The following is an 18,705-nucleotide window of genomic DNA, read 5'->3' as shown; positions in this document are numbered from 1 at the left end:
GAATGTGAGCCTTGGGCTCAAGGGGGGACACCTCAGGGGTTCTTCACGTCTCAGACACAGCTCACAGGTGAGATCCAGGCTAAACATCTGCGCTGTTCCCATTAAAGTAAGGCCATCAACACTTCTCACTAGATCAAGCGCTCCGAGGCGCAGCTTTTGCTGTTCACAGTGAAGCTGGAACAGTTGACAGCCCGATCCGTTTCCACGCGCTTTTGACAGAAGCATTATTCACTTCTAGATTAATCTCGGGAGATTAATGGAGCATTATTAATATCGGGGTACTGTTTCTGTTAAATATTTTAGGACACTTTCTTTTGGTGGGCGGCGACTGTAGCATAGATCGCCGATATTGTTTTACAAAGCCCCTTCCCTTTTTCGGGTCCAGCATGGCCGCACACTAGCATTTACAACAAAAACTCTAACTCACAAATACCAGACCTATTGCATTACAAATGCTTGTTTGTGGTTAGAAACTGCTACCTCTACGTAACAAAGTGGCTGTCCTACAATTTTGTAGAAATTAACTTTGACATTTACCCTCTTCTCTCCACAGTTCTCTTATTGCAAATGCATATCAAATGATTTTATCAGTCTTTTGCAGAAGAATATAAACACAGTAGAACACTTATGTGAATCAACATAGCTAGATTTTAGCAACAAACTAACAAGTTGGCCAAATGAGTGCGTCAAACAATGAATGTTCTGCTTCAGATTGCAGCCCTGTTTTTCTCTTTGCAGGTCACAGCTGTCGCCTAAATATATTATTCCATTTTGGAAATCTCTGTCTGCACTCTGCAGCTCCAGGAACTCTTGCGCGCAACCCTAATCCGTGTGTTTCTGAAAGTCCCTTTATTTTGTTGTGTTTCCAGGATTTCATGTTTCGCTACAAAGGGAAGCGCGATCACTGGATTGGTTTGCAGAGGGAAACTGATCAACCATGGAAATGGGTCAACGGCACCGAATTCAACAACTGGCAAGTACTCGGTCTTTTCCTTAACTCACCGCTGACATGTTTGTCACTAATCCATACCATGAATTTATCACAGAAACATCTTTTTGTTGGGCTATTAGAGGACTCAAATGACAAGCTTTCTGATGGCGGGGTCCCCAGTTATAGGTGACTCTCTGCAAGAAAGAGACGGTAGCAGTCTTGAATTGAGAGACTAGGGCTCCATTTGTGCCAAATTTGACTTAATAACGACCGGGGAGAAGGCAGAGGAAATCAGTGACCTTTGTGCCCTGAAGCCCCCTTTTGTCTCACCTAGTGCCCAGGACCAATAAGCATATGGCAAAACCATGTGCATCATGTGTCCTTGCCAGAACCTCTTTCAGAGAGCCAGGGGCAAGCAGAAGTTCCAGGGCCCAACCGTGGTATTTGGGGCCTTTTACTCATAATGTCGAGCCCCGGGACCAGTTATGGGTCCTTAGCTACTGGGCTAAGTACCTCTTCAGCTCTTGCCTGTCAATGGTTGTGCGGTCGAGCGGTTCAAGGCTTCTTGAGGAGGAGGTAGGTTTAGGGTGAACACAGGCTCACAATTTAATATACGTTTAGTAACCTCAACAATTGAATGTGCAACCAAATATTTGCTTTTATAACAAATAGAATTATTGCACACGTATGAAGCAAAATACAGTACACACTAGATAACACACTCTTCAGAAGATCTGTATTCTAACACTGTCCATGCGGCCACCAGTATCTCACTCTTTTAACTACAGACTGGGTTTATTCTCCAGGTTAGACCCCTCTAGTGACACAAGTTTTAGAAGTCCCACAGTGGCTATTCAAAATCATGTTCCTGCACCTTCGGTGCTCCAGTCGGAGCAGATTTCCCCCACAAAGGCTCTGTGATTTGAGCTGCAGTCTTACCCTCTCCCACTGGAGTTAAGACGGAAGTCCTGGGTTGAAGTTGACTTTGGTTGGTGCCAGCGATGAGCGGCATTCATGTTGTTCCCAACGCTGGGTCTAGACCTCCACAGTGCTCTTCCATTGTCATAGTAACTACTGTCTGTCTCTGACGGGAGACCCGGGGTACTCGTAGCTTTGAGCTCATCGTTGCACACTGTACGAGGGCAACACCTTCAGCTTCCTCCTTCCCCTCAGCCTCCTCCTCCAATCCTCTCCCACCCTCACCTGCCATGCAGGGTTTGAGTTTCATGCACTCATGGTGGCGTCCCTCTTCAGATCACAGCGCTGCACCAGGGTGACGACCCTTGAGATGTACCGCAGCCCCCACCTGATCTGCGGCAGTCGTGAACAATGCACACAGGCAGGTGGCCTGAATAGTGTGGCAGTCCTGTTGGACCAGAATCTCACACTCCACTTCATGATCCACTCTGCAGGATCCCCACTCAACACCGCTCCCTCCAGGCAATCTCCATCTCATAGGGTCCTCTGGTGTCAGGTCAGGCTTTAGCTGGTGCTGCAGGTGAGTGTTCTTGATTCTCCTGGGTGATGTCCTCTCCCCTAGCATGAGAGACTGTTGGGCCCTCATTTCCCCAGTCCCGCTCACAACCAAAGGAACTTGTGCTGACGTTCTCCAAGCTGATGTATAGAATCAGTTTGGCAATGTAGGAGTCTCATGCTCCCCTCTTTATAATATATTTCCTTACATAAATGTGATTTATGGCCATATGTACAAACACATTTTCCCATTGACACAGAATGGGAAAAACCCTTTGCTACATCTGGCCCTTAGTGTCTGTCTTGGAAATTTTTTGTTCTTGAGGTTGGCCACTCTTAAATTATACTTCTCTTGCTCCAGAGAGCAATCTATCACAGCTGGAAGGTCTCCATACCTGATTGCTACAAAAACATGAGTGTGACTAAAGTGCTCGCATGAGAGGTGATGCTCCTGGCTATAGTTGCTGAGTGCAGTGGCCCCATCTGGAGTCCACCCTAGACTAATTTGGTTTTGGAACCAAATTCAGAAATTCGGTGCTCAGCTGCTATAGCCATCTTAGAAAGGCGGTTTGTGTCAGTGGCTGACTCTCGGCTCCCTTCCTCCAGATGCAGAGGGACCCTCCAAGGCTGCACATTGTTGCCCCGCCCCCCAAATTTGCCCTACAGATGGACCCCAAGGTACAAACAAGCAGACGATCACAGGGTTTCGGCTTGAGGGGACGTACATACCATCAACCTCTACTTGGATGATCTTGTTACACTAGAAGACCCCTTGCACTCACTGCCAGCATTCCTGGGTGAATTGAAGCGATTCATGAAGGCGTCCAGTTTGCCCATTAACCTCCAGAAGTCACAGGCTTTCAACTTGCCCCTCGCACCTGGCTGCAGGAGCAGCTGGCTGCCCAATGCCCTTTACCATGGGCTGCTCCTCGATAATGTACTTAGGAGTGCAGATTGCTACTACTAGCCCAGGACAATTCCATAGATTCAGTGGAAGCATAGGGCCTGGGGCTTCTACTCCTTCCCAGTAATTAGAACCTCGCTGGTGGTCTGCGATAGACTGGCCATTTGGAATAGGCTGATCTCCCTACTCCTCACTGCTTATGCCCACATTGGGTAAACCGGACTTTGCTCCAGGCCTTCATCCCACAGTTTTTGTGAGTGTCATCAAGCCAGACGCAGGTTCATCAAACGCTTCTTTGACGTGGATTGGCCCACCCTATTCGACCACTTGAAAACTGACTACGGGGTTCCTGACAAGGAATGACTCTGGTATCTACAGTTCAAGCAGTGGGATACCCACCCTGGCGTGCATAGAGTACTCACCCCCTTTCAGAAATGACTCCTCATCAAGGATGGGGATAATTGTATCATCACTGAAATATATGCCCTGCTGCTCCAACCTCACACTGAGGAGAAGACCCCAGGTAAGAAAAGGTGGGAACAGGCGCAGGGACATCCCCTGACACACAAAGAATTGGGGGGCAATTACCACAGGGCTCCCCATGCACCTTGTAACACAGAGTGTGTGGAAACCGCCACCAAGATAGCAACTTACTGGTATCTCACCCCCTTCAGGCTCTGCAGGGGCAAACCCACTCGCAGTGAAGGCTGCTGGAAGGGCTGTGGTGCACCTGGGACACTGCTACACCCACCGTTGGCTTGTCCAGAACTGATGCAATATTAGGACAAGCCCTGTCGGATGTGGACACGTATCCTGGCACTCAACTCCTGTGCTACCCAGCATATATTTTGGGTCTCCCCAATCCTCTAGCCTTTCCTCGGAAAACCAGACGAGAGTGGCACAACAGTCTGGCGCTTGGCGCGGCACTCCAGACTATCCCCGTCCTGCAGCCCAGACAAGGTATCTACGCACACAGTTTGGCTGCATAGACTCTGGCGCATCCTGAGTATGGAAAAGATAACTGTGACGTCAACACATAAGTCAGAAGCATACAGGAAGTTGTTGGCCAAGTACATAATACTGCTCTCCGCAGCGTTTCGCAAACGATGTGCCCTAAATTCTTCCGTCAGTTGCATCTGACTGCCCCGACCGATGATATCCACGCAGCTGACACTGGCACATCGGGAGGGACTAGTGGCCAACCAGGGTAGGGAATGTCAGGTGCACATTACTAGAGAACCTACAAGGGAGGGGGAGTGATAGGGAGGAGGCAGCCTGTCTGGTATTGTTTATTTACTGTAATCGTTATTTCTCAAATGCTTAACATTGCACAACTGAGCCCTCAAGGCAAAGCTGTTAATCAGGGGCTTACTGTTTGTATTACTCCTGCTCTGTAATCTCGAAACAGATTAGAACAATAAATGCCCATTGACTTTAACATTTACTTTTCACAAATATGGTATGCCTGCTGCCTTTACTATAATTATTCATTATAAGCAATCAGCTCTATGAGCTTTATCACTGACTTGCCACCATAACCAAGTCAGACCTACTGTGTTTGGTCATAAACATTCTCACAAGGTAGCCATCAGGTATACCGTAAGAATATTACAATTATGTACTAAACACTGTTCTCAGAAACCATATAAAGTCCCTACCAAAAGAGCATAATAATAAGGATTACAATTGTGCAAATAGTTTACCACATGGTTCATTCAGGTGGGTCACCAAAACCTGTGCCTATTACAGTAATCTGAGGGATTCCATGTATCAGACCACCTGCCTACATGCTTTTGCACAGCGTAATAACAATCCATCACTAAATGCCTATTGGCTTTAACACATGCTTTTCATAAGAAAGGCCTAGTTGCTTTGGTTATTCTTGAAATTATAAACAGATCACACCTAAGGAATCCAACCTAACGTTTCCTATTGAACTTACTGGGCCTGTAACCTTTACCACCGGCTTGATCCTATATCCAACTCAGGCCTACTGAAGTGCGCAGATGCTGGCAACCATCTGGCATACATTAATACAATTATGACTATGTACAAAGTTACAGTTGGCAAAACAAAATCCAGCCCCTCTCATTAGGGCCTAACATGAATCATCACGGTGCCATTCTGCTCCCAGGGTTTGTCAGAGGGAGTGACCAACATCACAGCCTCACGTATAATGGCAATGTGTGAGATTACATGAAACCAAATACCTTCCTAGGGCCTGTAACATAACGTGGCAACAGTCCACTGTTAGAGTCCTATTAGCTTTACCATATGCGTTTCACAATAAATAGGCCTGGCCTACTGCCTTGGGTATCACTTTTCATAATAAACAGGCCAGCCCTGTGGCAACAGGCATAACATTTCCCTGCACACCAGTCAAGCCTATAGCTGGTATCATTGCCTTGTCACCATAACCAACTCAGGCCTCCTGTACTGCGTGTATGCTTTCCCACAAGGCAACCATCAGAAGTACGGCCATAAAATTGCAAATGGTAACAAATGTACAGTTGGCGCAAACCTTCTATACTCATGGTTTGTCAGAGGGAGTAACAAACTCCAAAATCTGCAGTAGGCGTAATCTGAGATTCCACTTAACAAAAAAACTATCTGTAGGGTTTAATTCAGAGTAAACCTAATTCACACTAAAATGCCTATTGATTTCAACATACGTTTTTCACACACAAATATGACAGGCCATCTGCATTTATCAGAACTTTTGTAAATAAACAATCAGATAAGTAGTTATTCTCATAGACCTGTCTCCATGCCCATCTGAAGCACCGTTTAGTATTGTAACCTTCCCACAAGGGAACCCTCAGGTACAGTCATACAATTGCAAGTGTATACAAAATTACAGTTAGCTAAGCAAAATACTATCTCTCTTAAGAGAGCTTAAGGTACATATCTGTGGTACATATCTTCTATCTGCAGTTTGTTTGTTCTTGCCTACTACGTTAATCTATGTAGATCCATGGAGCAAAAGTCCTTGCCCACAGGCAAAAGCACAGTGTTAGAACTTTGTCACTCTTGAAATAGTCTTGCTGAAATTATTTTTCTGTAACCCTCACTATATGACTGGTGTTCTACAACGGTAGACTGTTGTGTGTCTGGGGATCATTTATTTATGTCTGAGTTATCTAGATAAAGTATGCAATATTTCCTTTAGCAGAGTGGTCCCATCGTAGGGTCATAGTATCTAGTACACAGGTTCTGAGGGACACAGGGTTACCTCATTATATTTCAGTCTGAAGAAGGTTTAGGAATCAGTAAGGAAGCCCTGACAAAAAAGAAGAGCTGGAATTCTTTGGCACTTCTGCTAAATTCCTGCCTTCCCTTGATATAAGCCCCATAATAGTCTCTAGCTGTTCCTTGGATGAACAGGTGCTCTGTCCATTTAATTTACTCTTTTACGTTTTAGTCCGTTTTGTTGTGACCCTGTTCTGTGTATTAACAAATCTGTTTTTGTGCACATTTTTTGTAACTTTACTCCTGCCTTCCCAGCTCTTTGCTGTGACTAGTTAATTACAATAGCCATCTTAAGCCTAGTAATGTAGTCTCCTTCATTGTGTTCATTTCTGTTATAGTGTCTCATTTATGTACATGTATGCATTATTTGCCTCTCTTTTCAAGACTTGAGTTTTAAACTATTTACTATTATGAAAACCCACCCTGAGTTGTCGGATTTCATAAATGTGACCTCCCGAAATAATCGTAAACTTCAGAGCCCAGGCCGTCTGTTCATCTGAGTATTGGGACAGATGGGTGTGTCCAGGCTCTCATAGGACGTCCTCCACAGGTGGATGGATCTTCAAAGCTTGCTTCAAAAATACCCAGATTTATTCCAGCTGAGGAGTGATGGCGAGCTGCCTGGTTCGCCTTTGCCAGATGTAATAGCAAACTGGATCTTTAAATTTTAACAGGTTTTACTTTTTTCTTGCGTGATGCACATGGCTACAAAATGACACGGGAAGAGGTGTCCACAGTTATTTTTTTTTCCCTTTAACTTTAGCCATTCTGCACAGCCTGGGGATCTGTGCAGCATGGCTAAAAAGCATTGACAAAGCCAGTAGTTCACAAAGATAAAACCTATTAGTTATGCCAATGTTTGTGTTTCCTTGATGTGTACCTGTGACAAAACTGATGCTCCATTAGAACAGCTGAAAATTATTGAAAAGATAATGTTCACTAAGGTGCTGGAGATAGAAGAAGGTGTGTTTCTGAGGCCATAGTATCCGTATTGTTTTCAGTTTTCCATTCCAGTGCTCGTGTAGAATCTGCTGATGTGTGCTGCCTTTGCCTGTATTCTTCTATCCATCCGCTGAGGTACTGCGGTGGGGGAGTTGGAAGCTGAGACAGGATGGGAGATCTCTTTTGGCTCCTTTTGTACCCCATTTACTCACTCCAGCTCTGGTTGGCTTTCTGCGGTGAGTTAGTAGACTTAAATAATGTTCCATAATAGTTAAGCACTGAGGATCTTGTTAAGGAGTAAATAGAGGACGCCTCTCGGACAGCTGGAGTCAAGTGTTTCCACACTATTGCTTTCAATCACAGAATTGAGCCGCAGCAGGATTCTCTGGGGCGATAGGGAGCCAGGCTTAAAGTGGGATGAAAAACTGTGGGGTCTCTGAAGGGGGCGTAGTTGATGTAATTAAGGGCTTAAAATACGAAAGCTAAAAAATGGGTGCTTATCATAGTGCTGTTTCTTTCTGTCACTGCATTTGTGGGCACGTCCTTTAAACCCTATATTTTCTTTGATAGTTTATTTTATAAGGGGACACATTAAGGTATCCAACCATTACCATCAGGAGGTCATGTGGATCTTTGGACTTAGATAACGAGAAAGGGTTTGGTCACAAACAACTCATCAATAAACACATTTAATCAATAACATCATTAATTCAACATTGGAGTCAGTAATTGAAGACACCATGACCTATGTGGCCAGGAATCACCTCACCAGTTTACTAAAGTTTAAACATTTATTGCCCTTAGATTAACAAGGCTAAGAGCTCGTAAATCAAACGCTAAACAAAGTGATACATATATAAGAATGACACTGGTTGACTGAATCTTCTAAAGAATCTCAGCTTTGACAGAATATGAATTATTAGACACTCGAGAATTATTATGCAGGATAACAATAGCAGGTGTATGATTGAAATAGTATACATTGAGTTATTGCAGACAAATTATTCACAATCAGTTCATGGAGCAGTCAAATTCAGTATGTGACCTTCTAGCTATTGCCCTAATTAGATTAAGCATGTTGCACGTCATGCAAAAAGAAAAAGACAAAAATGAGTTTGGAAAACATCTTGTTAAAGAGCTAACAAAAATCAGCAGTTTAGTTTCTAGAAGAGAAAAACATAAAAAAACTGCAAAAAACACAAATGCACACATTTATACCTCTCCTTAATAGATTCAGCAGGCAGCAGAGTTCTTCATCAGTTGAGCATCTTCATGGTCCGCTTAGAGGACAGTGACATAAGGGATACAGTTCAGTAACGTTTGGCCTTAATGCATCTGACCTGTCAATGACAGAAAACTAAAGACATTTATTAAAGAGTCTGAACACCATTAGAGTAGGTCTAACAACGACCGCAGCAAAAAGAGTTCTGAGCAAGACTGAGCTAACATCACATAATTAAAGTCCCAAAAAGTAACTAGGAAGATTGCCATTGGTCAGTAAGTGGGGTGGTTATGGTTAGAACCAATTAAAACTGAAGCATGTTCCATCTTGTATCTGTTTTCAACATCCTTTTCACCAGTTCCATTGCAGGGTGTTAACAGTAGCAAAATATGAATGCAGACTAAAACCCCATTGTTCTCTACCTAGCTCTCTGTCTCCCAGGAAGCTACAAACTTTATTGCAGTGTTGCAACATTTCCCCTGGTGTTAACAGGATGCTTCAGGAAAGGACAAGACAGTAATTTTCCTTAAACATCAGCAATTTCTAAGCATTGTATTTTGTGAATTAGCTAGCTTGACATAGGTCTTGTTCAAAAACACACATTATTAAAATATGCAATGTACAACATTTCATAAAACTTAAACAAAACATCTTTATTACATAACATCATTATTTCTTTGTTGTTCTTAATTAGCAAAGTGTAATTATCTTGTTAGACAGTCATTTATTATTACTTTTAAGTTATATTCATAATTCACTCTAAAGAAGGCCACATTTTCAGAAGTATATGTCTGAGTGCTTTTAAACGCACATTATTTCTTTGATTAGGCACTCAATTAATTTGTAATAATTATTCTCTATCAATCCCTCCTCTGGCTATGTGTCATTGCAAACTATATTAATTAATACTTGTATTCATTCTCATTAGTTCAAAATGTAGTTTACCTAATAAATCTATTTTTTATTTTTCCATTTATCAGTTTATCTCAGATTACAACAATGTCTGCTTCTCAGTTTCCCAAGCCTAATCCCCTCCCTCCCCTGGTCATTTTTCATCCATTTTCTTTTAATCAGTTTATACAGTTTGTAAAGTCCGATAGTACAGATGACACAAGCAATTATGATTATTAATGGTTTGAACACTCCACCACATATATTACCCCTTCCGGTCATCTCAACTAATACTTACTTCCCTGACACACACCCATCACATCTTACACACTTCATACATTCACCTACAAAACACATCAACACCCCATCTAACACTCAAATTCCACTTAGCAACACTAACTCACATACAAATCCCTCACCAAAAACAACTATACCAATAGCCCCTCTCATTATTCCACAAAAACAATACCGACCACAAACATCAGCACATCAAAACAACAGAAACTTACATTACACTCATCATCATACCCACTCCCACCCCCAGGACTACACAAAGGATACAATTTCCATCCTATCTCCACCCCTACCCCCCCAACCTTCACAAACACCTACCTCAAGCACCCCATCCCAGCAACTTTCATTCACTCGCCTCTCCTCCATTGCACAATTTAGAGCCTTACATCATGATCCACATGCTCCTCCACCACCCCTAACCCATACTCCATCCACACTAAACAAACGCAAACAAAATAAAAAACATGCCACTCATAGCAACTTCGCATCCCCTTGTCTGTTACATAATAACACTACCCTACAAAAAACGCTACACTCCTCATGGCTCTCTCAGCCACCAAGTCCACCACCCACACACACAGACCCAACAAAATGCCTCCTTAACCTGCTGGAAGAGGAACACTACATTGAAAAGCAAAACTATTGTGAGCCTCAAACAGATATCACAACTAGCAACACTCCTGCTTCAAGCTCACCTTACACTACTTACACTTCTACTAAACAAAACAACACTACCACTAACACACCTTATCTAAACTGCCAGCTCATAAATGCTCAATCACTCTCAAAAAACAAGCACCACATCTACGACCTGCTCACAGACACACAACCTGACTTACTATTCATTACAGAATCCTGGTTGGGAGATGACATGGCACCAGTGTTGCACGAAGCCCTTCCTCCGGGCTATCAAACCATCACACAAAACCGTATAGGCAAGAGAGGAGGTGGACTAGCTATTATATTCAAACAAGCAATAAACCTCAGTAAAACAGACAACATCTCCATACAAGGTTGTGAAGCCCTCCTTACCAGATGCCACCCTACTCCAACTTCCTCCTGTAACTTTCTCCTCCTTTACAGACCTCCACCTAACAACTCCACTTTCCCTGATGCTTTTCTTGACACAGTCTCAAACCTTATTACACTATACTCCAATCTATGCATTCTTGGGGATCTAAACATTTGGTTTGACAAACCCAATATGCCCCATCCAAAAGCTATCACCACTGGCCTACTCGCACTGAACCTACATCAGATTGTACACAATCCCACACATGTCGCTGGTCACATCCTAGATGTCATTTTTGCTAAGCCTGAACTCATTACTATTCATAGAATCACACCAACCACCTGGTCAGACCACCATATGATAACTTTCCGACATACAACTCCACAAATCAACGCACCCCACAACTACTTACATACATACACCTATCGACCATGGAGCAAACTCAATTTGGACCACTTAGAAACACAAATAACAGCAAACACAGATCTAGATACTATTAATTCTGTACCAAAACGTTATGAGTGGCTACAGGAAGCTTTTGATGTCCTAATACCACTCAGAAAAACTAAACACGACAAAAGAAAACCAACACCTTGGAGAAACACAGAACTTAAAAAGATAAAGCAACAAATCAGAAAGTTGCAACGGACCTGGCTCAACACAAACAACAGTCAAGACAAACTGCAGCTACACAAACTTAACAGGATATACAAATCATCAATTAAAAAAACTAAAAAAAGATACTACTCTGACAGAATTCAAAATGCTCAATTTACAACCAAGGAACTTTACAAAATTCTCAATGAATTTCAAAAACCTACATGCATGGAAAGAAGTCATCCCACCTCTCAAGATTTCACAAACAAATTGTCAACTCACTACACAACCAAGGCAGACACACTGGACTCCTATTTAAAACAGAAGAAAACCATCAGCACCAACCCCTTTACTAAAATACCCTCTAAGAATAAACCATCCCAACCTCTACAGTCCTTCAAACAAATATCCCAGGATGAATTTATGGATTTGGTCAAAGCAAGCAGACCTTCTGGTTGCCCTTCTGACCCTTGCCCACCACAAATCTTCAAGAACATCCTGCTATCTACTTCTGCTGCCACACCTGTAAGAAGAATCATCAACAACTCTTTAACTTCAGGAACTTTTCCTACAGACCTGAAAAAGGCATACATACGACCATTATTAAAGAAAACAAACCTAGACCCGCAAGACCCCAACAACTACAGACCAATCACAAATGGACCTTTCCTGGGCAAATTGATAGAAAGAGCAGCATTCGCCCAGATGTCACAATTCATTGAAGACAATTCTATATTTTCTGACTTCCAGACTGGCTTCCGCCCAGGAAGAAGCACTGAATCGGCACTCATGGCCATCTGGGACGATCTTAAAAACACAGTCGACCAAAATGGAGTTGCTGCACTACTTCTCTTGGACCTCTCAGCTGCCTTTGATACGGTTGACCATGACACCCTAACTCAAAGACTCCACGAAGCCGGCATACAAGAGATTGCTCTCAACTAGATTACTTCCTATCTTCAAAAAAGAGCAAATATCATCCACTCGCCCCCCTTCTCGTCCGAACCCTACCTCACAAAAGCAGGGGTCCCCCAAGGGTCAATCATCTCACCTTTTGCTTTTCAATATCTTCATGTTATCTTTACCAGAACTGATCAATGATTTCCATCTCACATGCTACAACTATGCAGATGACACACAAATACTACTTAAATTAGAAGACCCCAAAAACATTGAAAACTCACAAATCTCCAGTTGCCTCAGAGCCGTTGATCAGTGGATGACTTGGAGCCATCTCAAACTAAACACCTCCAAAACAGAAATACTCATATGTGGTGACTGGAAACATTATGACCCTCTTTGCGTCTGGACTGACGATCTCGGACCACCTCCTCAATTATCCAAGGAAGTTAAAAACCTAGGAATCACCATGGATTCCAAGATAACTATGAATGCCCAAGTAGACAAATTAGCACGCACAAACTTCATCACCTTAAAGACTTTACGACGCATCTTCCCCCACCTCGGATTTCCACACAAGGTGCAAGCTACTATATCGCTTGTACTATCCAAACTGGATTATGCCAATAGCCTCTACCATGGATCATCTCTATTTGTTATGAAAAAACTACAACGTATTCAGAATTCCGCAGCCAGGCTACTACTACATATAAAGCCGCAAGCCCACATCTCCCCTGCCTTGAGAGCACTACACTGGTTACCCGTTGCCAGAAGATGCACTTTCAAGCTGCTTTGTATCACCCACAAAGCTATACATGGAACAGGACCGCTTTTTATCAGAAAGAAAATTACCAAATACATCCAACAAAGAACCCTCCGCTCAAGACTGGCACCCCGTCTTAGAACACCACCATACAAGAAAAAGACTATAGGTGGTACATCCTTCTCCGTCCAAGCAGCCAAACTATGGAATTCATTACCCCCAACTATAAGAGCCACAGATAACTTTCTGGTCTTCAGAAAACTACTCAAGAATTGGCTCTTTCCTTCATAACCACCTTTTCCAAACAACTATGAACTGCATATTTCTATGTGGATAAATATTTTTTTCAGATTATTTGTATATTTCTATTTATTTATAGTTTCTTTAGAAAATATGTACTGCTACTGTCACAACAATAAAATACACACACACTCTTTAAACCTGTCTATCTATTTTTTTTACCCATGATTCTAATTATGTATTGTATGTGCATATGTGTGTGTATTCATGTGTGTGTGTGTGTGTGTATGTGTATATATATATATAAATGTGTATGTATGTGTATATGTTGTTTCTGTGCTTGGCATGTTCGTGGATCATTGCATGGCATTATCACACTTATCTACTCATCACTCTTATATCATGTCTCTATCAAACGATCCTCCATTCTCACTCTGACTCACCCCTTCTACCACTGTCATCTCCTAAATATCTCTCCCTAAGCTCTTCCCTGCACCTCCACATCTAACTCACCAAACCTCACTCTACCTCTGGGACCTCCCACACAACCCTGTAAAGACAGGTAATGGTGCGGGAAAACAGCCTAAAAACGTACCCTTGTAAAACGAAAAAAAAAAAAAAAAAACGTTTGCAGGGATACTGCTTACAAATCTTACATGGCAATGATGAAAAAAGTTAATGCTCCTGCTTGCGCATCAGGAGATGATACAAAATGTTCGCTTTAGCACCAGTGGCCTTTTAGGGAGAGGTATAGTTATTGTTTTGTCTGACAAATAATGCCCAATGGTACATAGCACCCAACCCCGCCTTTTTATCCTGCTTGCCTTTTGTTATGCAGAAAAATCATGGGGACGCTTCACTCAGGGGAAGGGGTGCGAACGTGACCTTTTTGTTGGACAAAGGTTGGGGGGGAAGTATTTGAGGCGGCTTTGACCTCAGCAGCGCCACCAGTTGCTTGAGTAAATGTAATCCTCATTTCAAGCCAGAGCAATTTTTATGTGTTGTCTTGCCTTAAAAAACACAATAAAACAATACATGGGGCGTTGTGGTATTTTCTCTTTCTTGTGTTCATATCCTACTATGGATCTTCCAGAATTTTTGAAGGCAGCGGCGAGTCCCAGGTGAAATTGCACAAACAGCATATGAATAGACAGACAACGACTAACAGTTGATCGCCCACCCCCAGGTTGATCCAATTTATAAAACAGAAGCTGAAATAACCTGAATAAGTCAATTAGAACTTGCCTGAGGCTGGGCAGCGGGGAAGGCGTTATGAAGAGACTCTTAAACCTGTATTGTGTGAAGCTGGACAGATCACTCGTAATGCCCATGTCTTTGTTGTGGAGTTTCAATTAGGATGCAGGGGCTGCGTTTACCTCCGATTCAGGTGGTGCGTTGTTGATGCGCAGAAGCATGAGGACATCTCCACAAAGACGCACTAGTAACAATCACATTGCCAAAGGCACACAAGGTTGTTGGAGACGTTTCCCCCATGACCCATCACGTAGCCTTAGTGTACAATATAAACAGGGCGTATAAAACATGCTAGGTAACACTTACTGACTTACTCATAGAAAATACTCCGGTTGGGTATGCCATGATGCTCTTTTTCCAGAAACTGAGCCTCAAAAGAAGCACTTACAAATATAAACATAGCAGGTGCCCCAGTTGAAGCTCAGCTTCTGGAAAGGACAAGCCACCGTAACTCTTGGGCTTGGAAAAGATAAAGCAAGGCTGTGCGCTCAGAGATTCCATAGAAGAAAAGATCTAGAATCCTTCCTGGAGGTGAATTGATGATGTACTGGAGCGTAATCTGTACTGACTATGACGCGCGGTTTCTATCTTCCTCACATGGAGACACAGAGTAGAAGGTTTCTCCCTTTATAAGTCACCTGTAAGCTCCGCCCACTGAGCCACGCCCCGTCCACCCTCGAAGTAGGCAAAGGAATTCCCGCCTTTTTACCAGGATGATGGACAGCTTTCCGAAACGACCCCACTGCGTTTACCTCCGATTCAGGTGGTGCGTTGTTTTTGCGCAGAAGCACGAGGACATCTCCACAAAGACGCACTAATAACAATAACATTGCCAAAGGCACACAAGGTTACTGGAGACGTTTTCACTGTGGTCCATCACGTAGCTTTAGTGTACAATATAAACGGTGCATATAAAACATGCTAGGTAACGCTTACTGACTTACTGGTAGAAAATACTCCGGTTGGGTATGCCATGATGCTCATTTTACAGAGAATAAACCTCAACAGGAAGCACTTACAAATATAAACGTAGCGGGTGCCCCAGTTGAAGCTCAGCTTCTGGAAAGGACAAGCCATCCTAACTCTTGGGCTTGGCAAAGATAAAGCAAGGATGCGCGCTTAGAGATTCCATAGCAGAAAAGATCTAGAATCCTTCCTGTAGGTGAATTGATGATGTACTAGGAGCGTAATCCGTATCTGACTGTGACGAGCGAGTTCTATCTTCCGCTACTGGAGACACAGAGTAGACAGTTCTCCCTTTATAAATCACCTGTAAGATCCGCCCGCTGAGCCACGCCCCGTCCACCCTCGAAGTAGGCAAAGGAATTCCCGCCTTTTACCAGGATGATGGACAGCTTTCCGAAAAGACCCCACTATGTTTACCTCCGATTCAGGTGGTGCGTTGTTGATGCGCAGAAGCACGAGGACATCTCCACAAAGACGCACTAAAAACAATAACATTGCCAAAGGCACACAAGGTTACTGGAGACGTTTCACCGTGGTCCATCACATAGCTTTAGTGTACAATATAAACGGTGCATATAAAACATGCTAGGTAACGCTTACTGACTTACTGGTAGAAAATACTCCGGTCTGGTAGGCCATGATGCTCATTTTACAGAGACTAAACCTCAACAGGAAGCACTTACAAATATAAACGTAGCAGGTGCCCCAGTTGAAGCTCAGCTTCTGGAAAGGACAAGCCATCCTAACTCTTGGGCTTGGCAAAGATAAAGCAAGTCTGCGCGCTCAGAGATCCCACAGCAGAAAAAGATTTAGAATCCTTCCTGGAGGTGAATTGATGATGTACTGGAACGTAATCCGTATCTGACTTGAATAGCGGGTTCTATCTTCCTCTCCTGGAGACACAGAGTAGAAGGTTCTCCCTTTATAAGTCACCTGTATGCTCCGCCCGGTGAGCCACGCCCCGTCCACCCTCGTAGTAGGCAAAGGAATTCCTGCCTTTTACCAGGATGATGGACAGCTTTTCCGAAACGACCCCACTGCGTTTACCTCCGATTCAGGTGGTGCGTTGATGCCAGAAGCATGAGGACATCTCCACAAAGACGCACTAATAACAATAACATTACCAAAGGCACACAAAGTTGCTGGAGACATTTTCACCGTGGTCCATCACGTAGCTTTAGTGTACAATATAAACGGTGCCTATAAAACATGCTAGGTATCGCTTACTGACTTACTCGTAGAAAATACTCCGGTTGGGTAGGCCATGATGCTCATTTTACAGAAACTGAACCTCAACAGGAAGCACTTACAAATATAAACGTAGCAGGTGCCCCAGTTGAAGCTCAGCTTCTGGAAAGGACAAGCCACCCTAACTCTCGGGCTTGGCAAAGATAAAGCAAGGCTGTGCGCTCAGAGATTCCATAGCAGAAAAAGATCTAGAATCCTTCCTGGAGGTGAATTGATGATGTACTGGAGCGTAATCTGTATCTGACTGTGACGCGCGGGTTCTATCTTCCTCACCTGGAGACACAGAGTAGAAGGTTCTCCCTTTATAAGTCACCTGTAAGCTCCGCCCGCTGAGCCACGCCCCGTCCACCCTCGAAGTAGGCAAAGGAATTCCCGCCTTTTACCAGGATGATGGACAGCTTTCCGAAACGACCCCACTGCGTTTACCTCCGATTCAGGTAGTGCGTTGTTGATGTGCAAAAGCACGAGGACATCTCCAGAAAGACGCACTAATAACAATAACATTACCAAAGGCACACAAAGTTGCTGGAGACATTTTCACCGTGGTCCATCACGTAGCTTTAGTGTACGATATAAACGGTGCCTATAAAACATGCTAGGTAACGCTTACTGACTTACTGGTAGAAAATACTCCGGTCTGGTAGACCATGATGCTCTTTTTACAGAAACTAAACCTCAACAGGAAGCACTTACAAATATAAACGTAGCAGGTTCCCCAGTTGAAGCTCAGCTTCTGGAAAGGACAAGCCACCCTAACTCTCTGGCTTGGCAAAGATAAAGCAAGGCTGTGCGCTCAGAGATTCCATAGCAGAAAAAGATTTAGAATCCTTCCTGGAGGTGAATTGATGATGTACTGAAGCGTAATCTGTATCTGACTTGAATAGCGGGTTCTATCTTCCTCTCCTGGAGACACAGAGTAGAAGGTTCTCCCTTTATTAATCACCTGTAAGCTCCGCCCGCTGAGGCACGCATCCGTCCACCCTCGAAGTAGGCAAAAGAATTCCCGCCTTTTACCAGGATGATGGACAGCTTTCCAAAACGACCCCACTGCGTTTACCGCTGATTCAGGTGGTGCGTTGTTGATGCGCAGAAGCATGAGGACATCTCCACAAAGACGCACTAGTAACAATCACATTGCCAAAGGCACACAAGGTTGTTGGAGACGTTTCCCCCATGACCCATTACGTAGCCATAGTGTACAATATAAACAGGGTGTAAAAAAACATGCTAGGTAACGCTTACTGACTTACTCGTAGAAAATACTCCGGTTGGGTAGGCCATGATGCTCATTTTACAGAAACTAAATCTCAAAGGAAGCACTTACAAATATAAACGTAGCAGGTGCCCCAGTTGAAGCTCAGCTTCTGGAAAGGACAAGCACCCTAACTCTTAGGATTGGCAAAGATAAAGCAAGGCTGTGCGCTCAGAGATTCCATAGCAGAAAAGATCTAGAATCCTTCCTGGGGGGGGAATTGATGATGTACTGGAGCGTAATCTGTATCTGACTGTGACGCGCGGGTGCTATTGTCCTCTCCTTGAGCCACGCCCCGTCCACCCTCGAAGTAGGCAAAGGAATTCCCGCTTTTACCAGGATGATGGACAGCTTTCCAAAACGACCCCACTGCGTTTACCGCCGAGTCAGGTGGTGCGTTGTTGATGCGCAGAAGCACGAGGGCATCTCTACAAAGGCGCACTAAAAACAATAACATTGCCAAAGGCACACAAGGTTACTGGAGACGTTTCACCGTGGTCCATCACATAGCTTTAGTGTACAATATAAACGGTGCATATAAAACATGCTAGGTAACGCTTACTGACT

The 18,705-nt window shown here is 43.6% G+C and overlaps 1 protein-coding gene across 1 annotated transcript in view; it reads left to right on the top strand.

The window, feature by feature from the left end:
- Positions 1–18,705, top strand: part of LOC138303630 (C-type lectin domain family 2 member D-like) — a 65,225-nt gene that overhangs the window by 24,400 nt on the left and 22,120 nt on the right. Inside the window, exon 4 of the mRNA XM_069242928.1 lies at positions 870–973. Coding sequence (XP_069099029.1) covers positions 870–973 — 104 coding nt within the window. The remainder of the gene's footprint in view (positions 1–869; positions 974–18,705) is intronic.

Source organism: Pleurodeles waltl, chromosome 7 (assembly GCF_031143425.1).
Source record: "Pleurodeles waltl isolate 20211129_DDA chromosome 7, aPleWal1.hap1.20221129, whole genome shotgun sequence".
Lineage (NCBI taxonomy): Eukaryota > Metazoa > Chordata > Amphibia > Caudata > Salamandridae > Pleurodeles > Pleurodeles waltl.
Note: the sequence above shows the minus strand (reverse complement) of the source record. Positions and strands in the feature narration are given on the sequence as shown.